This window comes from Mastacembelus armatus, chromosome 21, assembly GCF_900324485.2.
Source record: "Mastacembelus armatus chromosome 21, fMasArm1.2, whole genome shotgun sequence".
Classification (NCBI taxonomy): Eukaryota; Metazoa; Chordata; class Actinopteri; order Synbranchiformes; family Mastacembelidae; genus Mastacembelus; species Mastacembelus armatus.
The window spans coordinates 6,528,845-6,544,278 of NC_046653.1; the positions used below are offsets into that span (position 1 = coordinate 6,528,845).

The following is a 15,434-nucleotide window of genomic DNA, read 5'->3' on the forward strand; positions in this document are numbered from 1 at the left end:
GTATGTTGTTTTATTTTTGCCCACAGTCAAAAAATTCAAACATCACAAATAAAAAAAGAAAAAAGACATACACTAAGAAAAATAAGCCTAGCAACTGCAGCCACAGACTAATAAACAAAACAGTGATTAGAGGCTACATATCAAGTTTCTTCAAAAGACTGTCAAAGAATAATGGGTACAAAGCCTTCAAGGAGCCTTTTTGGACACAACAAAAAGGGGGCCAATATAATATATGGTATCATGTTTTTGTTATACCATTTCAGTGTCATTCTTTCCTGTAAATTTGGGAGAACCATAGGGTGGAGAGGTGCCATCCTCCTCCTCCTGCTGACTACAAAAAACAGAAAAAATGGAATTCACAACAATGCCCGTTTATTAATAGCATCCTATCCTACTTAGTATAATGTACTAGGCGTTTCGTCTCAGAATTATAAAAATAATGGCAACTCACCATATGAATTTAATCAGAGTTTCACGGAGATTCTTGTTCTTTTTAGTGACTTTTGTGTGAGTTTTGTTGTCATGCTTGGAGACCCTAGGGCTCTGCGCTGCCCTACTGTTCTGGAGCAGGCCTGCGGCATACCTTTTACTTGGTCTACTGTCTTCCCCATCATTCAGTGCATCTCCTACAGCACACATACATTTTAATAAACATTTCAGACATTTTCAAACAGAATTAGCTAACTTCGAAAATATCTAGAAAGTGTGCAGTTATCAAAGAATATGCGATGGTAACTGATGTCTTGAGTTGTCATAAAACTCATAAAACACAATTTTTTTTGCGTGTTAATTGAAAGACAGTTACAACTCAAAAACTGAGCCTACTTTTAACAGCTGCTTCGGTTCCTTGAAGTACTTGCTTGGGTGGGGGATACAAAGAAAATACCGGTTTTGTTTCCATCCACGGCTGTTTTCCGTGCACCTGGTCAATGGAACTGACAATTAGCCTGTTTGGTCATGTTTCTATAAATAGTTAACGTTAGCTAGCTAGATAACTAATTAGCGTTAACACGCTGGTTAACAGCTAAGTAAACTACGACCTAAAAGACACCAACTCTGTTTTTACAGACACTTGACTATGCAGTAAGCAGTTAATGGTAGCTAACGTTAACCCTAGCTGGCATAGCGTTAACGTTAGGGTTACGGCCATCAAGGCCCAGACCTTAGACTCAGTCTGTTAAAAGTTGTAACGCTAGCGATAGACAATATAGACATTACACTTGGTGTTTGCTAAACTTACCTGTGGTGGGTTTGGTGCTAATAATGACACATTATCAGCATTATTTGTTTTCTTTCTGGCTAAACTCATGCTGGTGCTAGGTCATAACAAGCAATCAAATGTTAACACCAGGCGTTTAACTTACTAAACCAGTGTGCGGTTGCTATGGACGTTGCTATGGAAGCAACAGTGAACTCGCGTGAGCTCGTTAACACAAGCAGGAGCTGCGCGCGCATGTCAATCTTCGTTCATGAATATTAGCGAGGACGAGGGTGGCACGGTTTGACTCCACCACCATTCAGTCAAACCCAATAACCGTGACTGTCTAACGTTAGTTAGGGAGTTAAGGAGCAGGAGGCACTGACTGAAACATTAAAAGTAAAAAAAATACAACCTTTATTTGCTTAAAGATGTTTATTTGCCATATGAATGTTAAGTGCAAACACATTTCACAATCCTTTAAAGTGCAATTCAAAAATGCCAGAACTTGAAAATGTTTTTTAAAAAATTGTCCAGCTACTGGATATATTGGATGTAGATGGACAACAAACAGCTCACCATTAGTGACCTATTCCTCTTAATAGTCTACAGGCTGTATACATGCGCTATGTCCACAGTCTACAGTCAAAACCAAATTAGTGACAGTGTTTCAGTATGTACATATTTTGCATTGATGACACACCGATCAGCCATAACATCATGAACATTGGCATGTAAAGTGAATAACACTGGTTAATGGAGCCTGTTTCTGTGCAGTGTATTATTAGGCAGCAAGTGAACATTTGGTCCTTCAAGTTGATGTGTTGGAAACAGGAAAACCAGGCAAGTGTTAGGGATCTGAGTGACTCTGACAAGCTGTGATGTGGTTGGCCTAATGTAGATTAAACTTTTAAATTTCATTCATCCTTTTCAAGTGCTTTCATTTTGTTTGAACCTTTGTTAAATACAGAATGAAAAATTTGAAAAATACAGTACACTGGTGTCTATGAAGACACACATTCAGTATAGTGGTGATTTCACAACCAGATTAGGGAGAGTGTTTAATTCATCTATATCTTCATATAGTAGCATACTAATTGTGAGTCACATAAAAGCTTGTTTTTATCTTTATAATTTTTCTTGGTTGAAAACAATTTTACTTTCCATCCCTATAATGCAAAAAATGCTGCTCTAAACTCTACCAGAGATGCAGTTCGCCAACCTGATGAGCTGAACTGTGACATGTCAGGTAATCTGTGATCCATGAAACAAAGGACTGGTCCACCCCGATCCCTTTGAGCTTGTCTCTGAGGATGATTGGTTGGACGGTATTGAATGCACTTGAAAAATCAAACATAATCCTCACATAACTTCCAGGTTCTTCTAGATGAGACAAAACACTGTGAAGCATGTAGAGGACAGCATCATCCATCCATCCATCTTCTATACCGGCTTTTTCCTGAAAGTCAGGGTCACGGGGATCTGCTGGAGCCTATCCCAGCTCTCTCTCGGGTGAAAGGCAGGGGTACACCCTGGACAGGTCACCAGTCCATCACAGGGCCACATAGACACACAAAGACAGACAAGACAGACAATCTCACACACTCACACTCACTCCTACAGGCTCATGCCCAGACAGACAAATGTGTATTCTTGCATGCATGTTTTTGGACTGTGGGAGGAAACCGAAGTAAACCCATGCAAGCACGGGGAAAACATGCAAACAGAAAGGCCAGGTTGCGAACCCACGACCTTCTTGCTGTGAGGCAACAGTGCTAACCACTCATCCACCATGCTGCCCTATCATCCACACCAATAATGTATATATTTAATCAATGATGTTATTTTTATCTTTCAAATTTTTCCTGATCAAGTGGTTTGGTCCATCAGGTTAATGCAGCCTAAGGTCAAATTTAACATCTGCACAGCGCCCATCTCTACTTCCATTAAAAATAGTTCCTTGCCCAAGTCCAGTGCTCAGAAAAGAATAGAAAAACTAAAAAGACAGATTGGGGCTTGACATTTGCTTGACACACATAAATTATCTTGTCCTGGACATGAGCAAGACAAGACACGTGGCAGGTCTGCTCTTGCCCAGACAGACAAATGTGTATTCTTCCTGACAGTCTAACCATGGAAGCAAACGGATTCACAGAAGATGCACAGTGAGCTGCGGAGTGACACGAGTGCCAAACAAATGCTGCACTACCCCCTGTGTACACAGTGTTAAGGAGGTGGTCATAATAACCCTCACAATGCCCTGGGTAAACACATTTTATAACTTTATTTCCCTCAAGATATTACACAACAATCTGTCAATACAACTATTTACAAAAAATAAAAATACAAAAGAGAACAAACCAAACCTTTCACCAAATAAAGACTAACTTGTTTCTTGATACAGCAGAAATAAAAACAAAATAACTCTGATGAGTTACAGTCCTTTTCTTTTTATGGAAAAATGCTTGGCAATAATGTTATTATTCAGAATCATTTGGTTTCTGATATCAGCTCAAATAAGCCATAATATATTGATGAAAATGGTAACATTATATGGGATACAATAGCATGTATAAAAATTATGTTTGCAGCAATCAGTCTTTTCTGCTCTCAATCATTTAGAACAATACATATTATTTTGTTAAATTATATGGGATATCTTAGTCTAAGTAGACAAGACTCGGGATTGGAATATTTACAGAACAGAACATATACATGTATTTGCTTGGGCTCATAGACACTTTACCATACAATACTAAGCATGTGTGGTACCTCAGATGAGTTTAGTGCTGATTCTCCAGTCTATAAGGCTTGTATTTGGCTTTGTAACAGTTGAGGAGCTGGTCTTTAAGAAACAGTTCCACATGTTAAATGGTTTTCTTTAGCCCAGGCAATGTGAGCTCATACCTAAAGAGGAAAGACATAAAATATTAATGTAATTATACTTTAACCAAATAATCCATTTGTTTCCTCACACGCACATCTGTACTTTATATAGTATTAGGGAAATCTGCTTCCTTGTTTTCTCATTAGATATTAGATAAGAATATTGATACTCTGCCAAATACTGAAGCTAATATGAAGCAAGAGCCAGCAGCTGGTTAGCTTAGAACTAAGGCTAAAAATGGGAAAACCAAAAGCCTGGCTCTATAAGAGTCCAACAGATTAAAAGAATTCAGCAAGTAAGTAAGCTGTCAAAATGTCCAACTGCAAATTTAAAGAAGCTGGTTAGGTATGATTTTCTTTTCTGATGGTTGCAAGAGAATTTCTGCATTTATTGACTGATGTATAGACACGAAAAACAACAGTGTCACTCATATTACAGAAAAGTAGAAAACTCAGTTCATACCATTCTGTGACACCTTTGACTAGATCCAGCTGTGAAAGATCTAGTAGCACCTGTGAAAAGAAATCAGTTATCTAGGCTGAGTGGCAAACTGCGGAAGTGTGGCAACTACAGCCGTCCAGAAATTTGCTGTGCAATTTATGAATGAAATAACCCACAACATTGATCTATAATGAACCAAAGGTGGAGACTTACAGACTGTATATTGGTTTCATCAGTGACATTGGTTCATAAAACATTTCATCCAACAATAACCCATTCCAGGAATAAAAAAAGACACATTTTATCACAAGCAGCAATACCTACCATGCCAATGTCCTTTCTCTCTCGTGTGTGGAACATTTTGTTGTTTTTCACGGACACATCCAACTTCCTTGTTTGCGCTTCCTCAAGTGAAACATCAAACTCAAACCTGGAGTGAAAGAGCATTGGTAGGAAAAAGGAAAAGTGCCAGACCCCTTTAAGACACAGTAACAACACATGAAGTTGGTCATCATGAAATCATCTGATGAAAATGATGATCTTACTTGGCATTGAAGACGGGATTGACCGTCTTCTTCTTGACATGTGTCCGCTTGCGATGTCTCCAGGTTTGATCAGGGAGCAAATACAGGCGCACATAAGAGTCTGTGCCATTCTCACTGCAGGGGAATAGGTTCCTGTAGGCAACAAGTATGTACCAGAAGTTATCATAGCTGGCTTCACATTTAGTTCTTTTCACACTTCATTTGAACAACATACAGGAGCTCTATACATTGCACTATAATCCAAGGAAAAGAAAATCATTTGTATGCTCAATTAAAGAAAATGTGTTTTGTTGGATTCAGGCATTGAAAACAACTTTACACAAAATATTGGCACCCCAAACACAACATAACATAAAAGTGTTTCTGCCATTCTGTGTTTCAGAAAAGAAGCTGTTAATGTTGGTTACTAATGCCACTCCACACAAAAGTGAATTTCTGAGTTCTAAAACTTATTCAGATCTGAAATGATCAAATGGGTAAACCCCTAGTTGGCATTATTGCTGCTGGCTAGCATTAGTCAGCTTGGCTTTTTCTAATGTACCTGCAAGCATCAACCAAAATGATGAGTTTGTTTCTCAGGGTGGCATAGCGTACAGTCAGATGGATCTCTCCAAAAGAACCTTGATGTTTCCTGATGGCCCTACAGAGAGAAAACACATTTATAAAGGTCATTTTCATTAATCAACCCTTAACAACATACATTTAGTTCAGTGACCTCTGCAGAAAGGGTGGAAGAGAGCATGAAAAAGACATGGAGACACAAACAGAACAAAGATCTAGTCATACTCTGGGTACAAGGCTCCCTCTGAAAGGTCAAAACGTGACGACGCGATGGAGTTCTCCGACAGCAGGCTGTGTGAGTCATATCGGCGCATGCTTGATGAGGAATGAGGCGATTGGCTGGTGTCAGCAGCCAGGTAGGAATCACGATGATGAGACACAAAATCATCATTAGAGCCATTCTGGGAATCAGCTGCTTTGGCTGGAGCTGAGGCTTGGACAACAGGGATGTTGCTGGAGGAAAGTGCAGGAGTTGAGGTTGCAGCAACGGGGGGAGTGGATATATTTCCATTACTTTGTTGGTTGGTGTGTGGTTTTTGCTGTTTGACTTGTGGAAGAGGATTGGGGATAGCTTTGGGCTTAGGCTTTTCCAAAGTAAGAATCTATCACGGGATTGAGGACATGGATAATGTCAGTGACAAAATGTACAAAAATGAACATACTCACACTCATTAACTCAGAATTTGGTTAATAAATTCATTAACCTGGAAACAGATGACAAAAATGACAGACGTTATTGGCTTTGAACAGAAAGCTGAATGTTTCTGTGGTATATGAATGACTGCATCTTTGTACTGAAGGTATGATGTGTTTCATCTGACTGTGCACAATGTGAGTTTCCATGTACCCACCCTGAGAGCGGCCTTCAGTTTGATCTGACTGTTTGCTCCAGAGCGCTCCAGCTGGAAGCGTTGGTCCAGTGTCATGTCAGAGGCGTTGAGGAGGCGACTCAGGGGCAAATTTAGAACACCAAGCACAGTCTTTTTCTCACTTTCTTTCACCTGAACCACAAAAATACACAGACGTGGATGTTTACTTGAACCACTTGTGGATGTTTTCCATTATACATACACATATTTACATTCATACTTTGCAGGTTGAGTAAGATTTGTTGTCCCAATTATATTAATGATACCTGTGAGGGAAATTTACACCTTGACAGACATCACGTCTGTCAGCTCCCTGTGTGAATGCAACAGACAGTATGTCAGCTACCTCCCTGTGTGACCTGAGTGAACTCAACAAAGACTTTTGACACTGCTTTGTATTTCAGTAGGAAGCAGACAAAAACACAGGTAGTCACACAGACATGATAATCATATTACTGACCACTGTGTATTCGCTTGTGTGTTGCTATGCCAGCATGATTTACATGTGAGTGACTGTGATGTGTAAATTAATACTGCTGAGTTTGTTAGGGGGTCAATCGGTATTGACCCGTTCTGCAGATCGTATGTTCTGCCTGTGACTCTGCTGCTGTTTTTGCCTAATAAACTTGCCATCCTATAACCTGAGATTTGCCTCCTAGTACTTTTTGACATGACAATACCACTGTTACATAAGAACTTATGAATATAATGGTAGACTACCTTCGGGTCTAACTATTGTTTAGCCACATCTGTGCACATATTGTATCTTTCACATCTGGTCTCTTCAGTTGTTTGGATTTTTTACAGTGATTGGTGGACATTATTATACGACAAAGTGTTCTACAATAATTGGCAACATAACTGAATCACTTCTCAGCTCAGAAGTGAAAAACATGTCTAACCAACCTTCTCGGAGTTGTGTATATTATATTACAAACCTGAACAAAGAGTTGCTGTGTTTTCACATTGTGCACAAAGAAGACGAAGCCCTGCTCCCATACTGGATCTTTAGATGCTAATTTAACCTGCGAAGAAAAGACAATGAGGAGATTTTGTTGCAATAACATAACATCGCATGTTGTGGCACATTTTTATACCACAGACATGTTATCCTGAAGGAAGCATTTCAGTCTGTCAGAGACAGTGCTAGTATGTTCTTTATTATTCAACAGACAAAAATAAAATGGTGTACCTGGCTTTTCTGAACATCATTATCAACGGAAAATTCCACAAAGGAGTTGGGAAGTGCAGTTCTTCTTGTGAGCTGAAGGAAAAGCAAATCAGAGAAGCAGTGTGCAAATTTTTACAGTCTATTATCACTGATTAATTTAATCTATGTCAGCATTAAAATTGGTTAATAATTTCAGACAAAGTCAAATAAGGGGCTAATGTGATGTTTTTTCATCAGACACCAACCGTGTGAGGGAGAACATACAATATAGGAGAGTTTGACTCTGCAGTCTATTATTTTATTTCAGACAGCATGTGAGCTAAAATGTTACTTTCATACACAGGCACAGGCATCCTCCATGTTATTGAGTGATATTAGTTAGCAACTGGACTTATGGGCAAATGTTAGGAGTTTTGCCTAGAGGCAGTTTGTTGTCTGCCAGGTTGGGGAAGGTTCTGCTTGTGAGAAACACACTGCAGACACACCAACCGGGACATTTAAAACAGATAGTTACTCTAGCAAAAAAATACACAAAGAATCTTTGGTTACTGGTGGAGATAAATGGCCACCCCTGAACTTCAATTTCACCATGATAATGAAATAAGAGCAAACTCACTTCTTTCTTTCACACTTCATTTTCACTTTGTGGGTGCATTTACATAGAACAACCAGCAGAGGGCATTCAAAGGCATTTGCTTCTGTCAACAAGTCAAGACACCCACTACTGAGCCTGGTTTGTGTAGCAGGTCTGGATCAAAAAAAGTTTTCTTAAATAATTCTCACAATTTGATTGTGATTGAATGATTTATTCTAAATAGTGACCTTAAGATCCTCAGAAAACATCAGCCTGAATTTGCTATATAAATGATTTAATGGCTGTTTAGTTGAGTCAAAAAACCCTCACCACAAAAATCAAGCAACATGAAAAACAGCTGGTAATGACACACCCACACAAAATGACAGATATGCACCTGACAAACAGGAAATACCAGCTATGAACAAGGACCAGTACACCTGGAGCACCAACAGAAACCACCTGATCTAAATAAGGTTTTTGTCTGACATCAAGATACAAAAGAATGATTAAGTATAAGGAACTAAAGTGAAAGAGAAGCTACCTTACTGTCTCATGTAACACACTGTCTTCAGTAAATCCAACACACAAGTTAGCATGAGCTACAAATTTATGAAAACTGACTTGTTCTTATATACTGAGAGTTTTCATACCCATGAAGTATTTGTCAACCCATAATTGAATTAATCATGTACAAAAGAAAGCATTTTTTAAACTGGAGACAAAGTACAGCTGCCCCTCCTTCATGCCTACGGGAATACTCAGAAATACAACTTTGTATGAACAGGTTCTGTTGCAAGAGGGGTTGGGCCTATACATAAAAAAAATCTGGATTAAGCATCCTGATATACTTTTGTTAAATCAAATAGACGCTAAAATTTTAGGTGGGTCTTCTGGCAATGACCACGTTGAATTAAAAATGACCACCTTTCCAATGCAGATTCAATTTATTAGTAAGAACAATTTTATGTGATGTTTATGAAACAGAGAAATAACGTAATATAGAATTAATGGACGTTAAGATCTGAAGGAAAAAAATCTAATGCTTTGAGGGAGTAAGTGAGAAGCCTTAGGGGTCTCTCAAGAGTCCAGGAAAAAAAAAAAAAAACTCTTAACCTACCCGAGCCTCTTTTGTGTTCTTCCCATGTTTCTGGCGATCCACGATCTCACTGTGTTTCTGGAGACAAACACATCAGCACATTTGTTTATCCATGCTGTATCATTTGTCCTCAACAACACTTCCTGTTAAAAGCCACTTACTGGTAGGTTTGAGGCATTGTCCAGATACACTGCAAGCATTGCACAGGCTTGGCCATCTGAAGACTGAAAGAGAGTGAATGCAAGGAGCAATACTCGATTAACACAACTGACTAACTGCTGGAAAAGTAACTCAAGTTACACACAGTGAATTTTTGACTACAAAATTGACGAGAAAATAAGAGGATGATGAGACCAAAACTGTATATATTACTGAAAATTCAGTATGGAAACCATGTAAGCAACAGCAAGACTACCTCCATCAGCAGGCTGGAGTCAGCCTGAAGGGAAAACCACTGGAGCTTGAGATGCACTTCGCCACTCTGGATCCCTTCCAGACGAAACCACTATAACAGTGAGAGATATTCATTTATCAGCATATAAACTACAGGACCTCATAAAAGATCAAAACAGAATTTAGCATGGAAACTGGACTAACATAAAAATGCATATCCAACATTTGCCACATTTTGGCACATGTATTGATTCAGATTGGCATTCAGTTTCACACATAATTCAAATGCTTTTTTCACCATTCCAAAAAAATGCTTCTGCTGTAAACTCTCATTAATATTTCAAATTAAAACAGCAAGAAAGAGCATTCTGTGCTCTCCTGTGGTGCTGGCAATTATTTGGGAGAACCTCTTATTGTATAAAATAACATAAAAAAACAGTAGATGTACATTCCAGGTACAAATCCCTTTATTTGGTGTAGCCACATTAAATAAAAGCTCACCTTATCCATTTCTTTCTCCTTCTTCACTTCTCCGAAATCAAGGTTATACCTGATGGAGAAAGCCCATTTGTCATAATGAATCTTGCAGCACTGAGTTTAATATATTTGCAGTACTAATACCATATGCAAGCATATTTATGCAAAAAAGCTTAATCGAGTCAACCTATCCTGAAAATTAGATTCAATTCATCTTGCTAAATAGACACCGGGGGCAGTCGTGGCCTAAATGGGGGGATGTGTGTTCACGGTGTGTGTGTGTGTTCACTGCTGTGTGTGTGCACTTCAAGTGGGTTAAATGCAGAGGGGAATTTCGAGTATGGGTCACCATCCTTGACAATAGTAGTCACTTTCACATTCTAAATGGAAAAAAATATTTTGCCACGGTCCCTTGGAACAATCATAAGTTCACTTTGCTCAGAGGACTGTTTTGTTTCCCTTTTCTGGATTTGTGCATGTTTTATTTGGCTCCTTAGTCAGGGTCGGGATAATAACAGCATAAATGCTAGATCAATATTATAAATACATCCTTTTACTCTCAGGTTTTGTTATGTAGTGCTATGGTTGGATGTGTATGGTATATAAATAAGGGTCAAATCTGTAAAACAGTGAGTGTGAAAACTTCACATACCTATAAGAAGCTATCAGATTCTGGTATGTAGTATGGTGAATACAGACTCAAACTGCGTCAATGCTATTTGTGTGAACTGCTACTAAGAAATGGTGTCTTACCGTCCAAGGAAGTCATCCTTATCTGTGTCCTCATCATATACCTCCATTTCCAATTCCTGCCCCGGGGCCTCATGGACAACAAACTGCACACCAATAAAGAAAAGATATGGAAATGTCTCTTAGATGGGGTCTTTCTTCCAGCTCAGCATAATGACTTTAAATTCTGAAAACATTTTTGGAAAAGCTATACAAGATACACAGCAAGTGATCTTAGATGATGTATTGCACATGAGAGGCAGGCAAAAGCTAGAGACATCCTCAGATTGTATTGCTCCTTGAGACAAATTTATGATTTGTGATATTAGGCTATATAAATAAAAAACTGACTTGACTTTTCAAACAAGAAGTTACTAACAGTGATTTGAGAAGCTCTTCAGTGCAATTTGTGGCAGAAAGTGTTTGTTTTTAGTGTTTCCTATTACAGACAAAGAAATATGTGATGGAATTTTAGTTTGCCTGTTCTGCATACCAGAAAACACACAGGGTAACATGGTTAACCAAAACAATCTTGTTCACACTTAAGATCAAGCATTCCTAAGTTAATCTATAAATTTAAAATTATTTTAAAGCCTCAAAACAGTTAAAGAAAGTAGTTTTCAAATTATTGAAACCAAAGTAGAAAAATTAGCACAAATATACTAAAATAACATCTTTTCATGCAGTAGACTAGTGTCACTGTACCTCATACACTTCCTTCCATATTGGGTTCAGATTCTCTTTGATGGTCTTGCTTTTGAAATGGCGATTACCGACTCGAAGTGTTGCGTAGGGGTCTGATTTGCCTTTCACTAAACCCATCATATATGTGTCCTTAGCCACCAGATCTCTGGCCTCCAGCAAATGCACCCTCACCACACCCTGAGGAGCAGAGGGGTAGGATGGGATTTAAACTCAGAATGAACATTGTCTCATAAACAAACACATGTTGCCTGTGTATTATTGCCTGTAATATTTCAAACAGCATCTACATTTTATTTTGATAGGGGATTCTATCTTAAAATATGTAGTGGATTTTAAAAAGGGAAGCAACTGCCATTAAGATAAAGGTGACTAAATAAAATGGAAATGTTAAAGCATGTCCTACATACACGAGGTAGTGGAAACCTCATCTGATCCATTTTGACCTGGTCTATTAAGGGAATACACATGCGGTTGGGCAACACCATGATTGAGGCAATGGTGTCTAAGATGGTCGCCTCAGACAAGGAACTGGAAGGTGACAGATAAGATGAGATGAGCATCACACAACAAAGCAGCAAAATGCAGATCAGACAAAATAATATAAGATTTTCTGTGGAAAATAACCTGAAGGCAGGACTGTCCAAAATGTTAGTAGCACCAGTCCAGTTGAGTTCTAGGGTCTAAACAAAAAAAAAAACAAAAAAAAAAAAAACACCAAATGTGTTTTAAACATAAATAATTTTGCAGATTCACCTACAGAAAATTGCAATGAAAATGTGTGTGCACTCACTGGGCAGCGTATGAAAAATAAGGTTACTCCTCCGACCAGTGGTGCTTGACCAATGAGGGGTCCTAAAATGACCCTCAGCAACCCCTTGAGCTGGAAGAGTCAGGATTGAGGAGCAGGAGAGGTAAACACAACACATACGGTATGATGAGGCTGAGAGTGATGCAGAGAACTGTTAAATGAGGTGCTCACTTTCAGGTCTTTGACTCCAGCTGTGATTGGCGGCTTCACCACAGTGTCGATGTTCACATCGCCTTCATAACTGCAAAGTGAACAGTGCGAACAGTGAGATGACTGTAAGGGAAAACAGCACGCACATCCACTAGGCTTTTGTTCATTGTTTACAGTGATGCTGGAGCAGAGGAAACCAAACACAATTAACACAGTGACAAGACAAACGGCTCAGAAATGAAAAACATGTCTAACCAACCTTATATTCAAGTCCAGAATCACCTCCCTGTGGTCCACTTCATGGGTGTAAGCTTTCATTCCAGTGATCCTGACAGGCTGCAATAGAGAAACAATATAAAGGAGCTTTGTTTACATGGATGTGCTCTCCTTTTTAAAATATGAATATGCTACCAGTAAAATTGTTGGTTACTATTTAACTGAGCACAGGAGCCTTTGATGGATTGAGCATGAAAGTGAGTAACGGCTGTAAATACTTGGAAAATTCCAACTCACTCTGTGTCCAAAGTGAACTTTGGTAAATGTAAACATTTTGAGTGCGGGGCTGGAAAGCCTGACAGATGGCTGGATGCTTTCTTTCAGAAGCTTTTCCATGTACATCCCAAAGAAGGGCCAGGCCTGCAGCAGCACCTGAGCACATGACTAAAGGTGAACTTCCAGTACCAATAACATAATAGATGACTGCAATGTGTTAACATGAACAACGAAAGCTATTAAATGCAGAGACTGAGGACTAAATCAGGATGAAAAGGCTGGACTGGAAAGTTACATTTAAAAGAAACACTTTGCATCAGCTCACAAACTCCCAGAAATGACTCTTTACCTTGTTGATCCAGTCTGCTTTCTCAACATCAGAGATATTGACCTGAAAAACAAGACATGATAGTTAAGTTAGAAGTGGGTCGAACTTCCATTCAGTAGTCAGTCATTCAGAGCTTGATGTTTACTGTCTGCCTACAGTGCTGAAGAAGGAAAACTCATCCCAAACTCATGTATATCTTTCCATTAAATGGAGTACAATAATATCTCGGGTGGAAATCATTTATATTTTAAATGGAACTCTGCCCCCACCAGTAGAGTCTGATCAGTGAGACATTAGAGCTCCCACTCAGGTTCCCATGAGCCATTGTTTGAGTGGGTGTGGTGCAGTCAAACGTGGAGAGGTGAAATAACAGCATGTCTGGCTGGCTTAAGCAGTTTCTAAGTATTGGAGGCTCAGCCCAAGTGTGGCATGTCATGCAAATAATGCGCATCGTTGTCAAGTCAACAGTGCGTCTCGCATGATGTCCAGCAGCGGAAGGTGTGCGTTTGTTCAACAAAGCGTTATGGACACACAAAGACATCAAACCTATGTGACTTTCAGAGCTGTTTCCATCACCTGCTCTAAATCTTCCCCAGCTCAGCCGCTCAGTGCCAAACGGTAGAGCCCTGTGGTGGCACTGGACCACATACATACCCATGATGCCATGTGTAAAGCACTCTGCAGCTTCTCGTTGATCACATGCGTTTCATTGTCCATGAATTCGATGGCGGTTCCGATCCGGGAGTCTTTCCACTGGCGATTCTTCTGCCACCATGTGACCATCAACATGCACAGCAGCACCCAGCTGATACTGAGGCCCAGGTACCCTGTCAGATACACGGGGTAGAAGATGATCAAGGCTTTCCCAAAGTAAAAGAGGAACTCCATCAGGATGCGGTTGACAGCGGACGAGTTCAACGTCTCGGTGCTGCCGTGGATCGAGATGTTATCCCCGAGCCCGGCGCCCTCCGACGGCCCGTTCGGTAAGCTCTGTCCGGCGGCTGCCATTGGGTCAGGGTACCAAAAAAATCCAGAGTTTTAAGCTCACCGCCTGTGCAGATGTCCGTCTTGCCTATTTCTGCTTACTTTTGCATAGGGAATCTAATCTGCTGCCCGGGTACAGCGGTGAAGATGAGCCGTGGTTGCCTAAAAACTTCCGTGTTTGAAACTTCCAAATCGCAGGTAGTCACACCTGTGCGCCCATGGGCGGGGAATGCGCTCGACACGCAAGGAATTCCACCCTAAAAATAAACGCACACCTACTATTACATAGAAAAGAAGTATTTCAAACAATACATTTTACAGCTTTAGTTAATTAAACTGCTGATTTATTTTCCCACGAAACTCCGCACTTTCTTGTCTGTGTTGTTTGTCTATGTCGGTGCCTGCACAGATGAAGTGTGACCTGTGGATGGAGCTAGAGATTTTAGTAGACGCTCTGATTGTAATAAAGCTGAGGAACAGCATGTCAGTGATTTCCTTGTCTGTAATACGGATTCACCTATATACATGTATGCATTAAAGTGCACCTTCAAGATACAGAAAGACTGCTAGCTTTGCTGCAAGACATTGCAAGAGGTTATGATCTGTAGGGGTTTCACACCATCTACAAAGTAAAACATGCCGCAACCTTAAAAATCTAGATTTTGTTCTGCACATCTGTTTCACTAAAAGAGGTAGAGGATTAAAATTAATATATAACTAAAGATTGGTGGTTTTATTAAAAAAAAATGCTACTGGAGACTTGAAAGGAAATTGGATTAAAAGCTCAGACAGTTCACACTAAACTGTGGTTGCTTCAGTACAAATTTATGATGCTGACTCCTGTGTAACCAAATCCATAATATTTCTGATATTTATCTAATGAGGCTCAAGAAACCTAAAGTTTTGGAAGAAGAGCTTAGACATTTAATCTTTTAGTATTCCCTTCTTTTCATTTAACTTGTATTTTCTGAATCCTTGTTAGAGGACAATGCCAAAGAAATTGAACTGAGATTGGTGTGGACT

The 15,434-nt window shown here is 39.5% G+C and overlaps 2 protein-coding genes across 2 annotated transcripts in view; both read right to left on the minus strand.

The window, feature by feature from the left end:
* Window positions 1-1,378, minus strand: part of dnah7 (dynein, axonemal, heavy chain 7) — a 90,980-nt gene extending 89,602 nt beyond the window's left edge. Inside the window, exons 1-4 of the mRNA XM_026294763.1 lie at window positions 1,241-1,378; window positions 826-922; window positions 452-626; window positions 256-331 (exon numbers count right to left, since the gene is read on the minus strand). Coding sequence (XP_026150548.1) covers window positions 256-331; window positions 452-626; window positions 826-922; window positions 1,241-1,309 — 417 coding nt within the window. The 5' untranslated portion in view covers window positions 1,310-1,378. The remainder of the gene's footprint in view (window positions 1-255; window positions 332-451; window positions 627-825; window positions 923-1,240) is intronic.
* A 2,085-nt stretch (window positions 1,379-3,463) lies between these two features.
* Window positions 3,464-14,807, minus strand: esyt3 (extended synaptotagmin-like protein 3). Its single transcript, XM_026296530.2, has 23 exons — window positions 14,082-14,807; window positions 13,449-13,490; window positions 13,121-13,255; window positions 12,867-12,943; window positions 12,629-12,698; window positions 12,440-12,529; window positions 12,274-12,329; window positions 12,057-12,177; window positions 11,650-11,826; window positions 10,969-11,051; window positions 10,240-10,288; window positions 9,761-9,850; window positions 9,507-9,569; window positions 9,367-9,423; window positions 7,694-7,765; window positions 7,440-7,526; window positions 6,484-6,633; window positions 5,858-6,234; window positions 5,613-5,711; window positions 5,072-5,203; window positions 4,851-4,956; window positions 4,548-4,597; window positions 3,464-4,105 (listed from the first exon to the last, which is right to left on the minus strand). Exons 1-23 carry the CDS (start codon window positions 14,433-14,435, stop codon window positions 4,066-4,068), a joined length of 2,577 nt encoding a protein of 858 aa, XP_026152315.1. The 5' UTR covers window positions 14,436-14,807; the 3' UTR covers window positions 3,464-4,065.
* Between the last annotated feature and the right edge of the window lie 627 nt (window positions 14,808-15,434).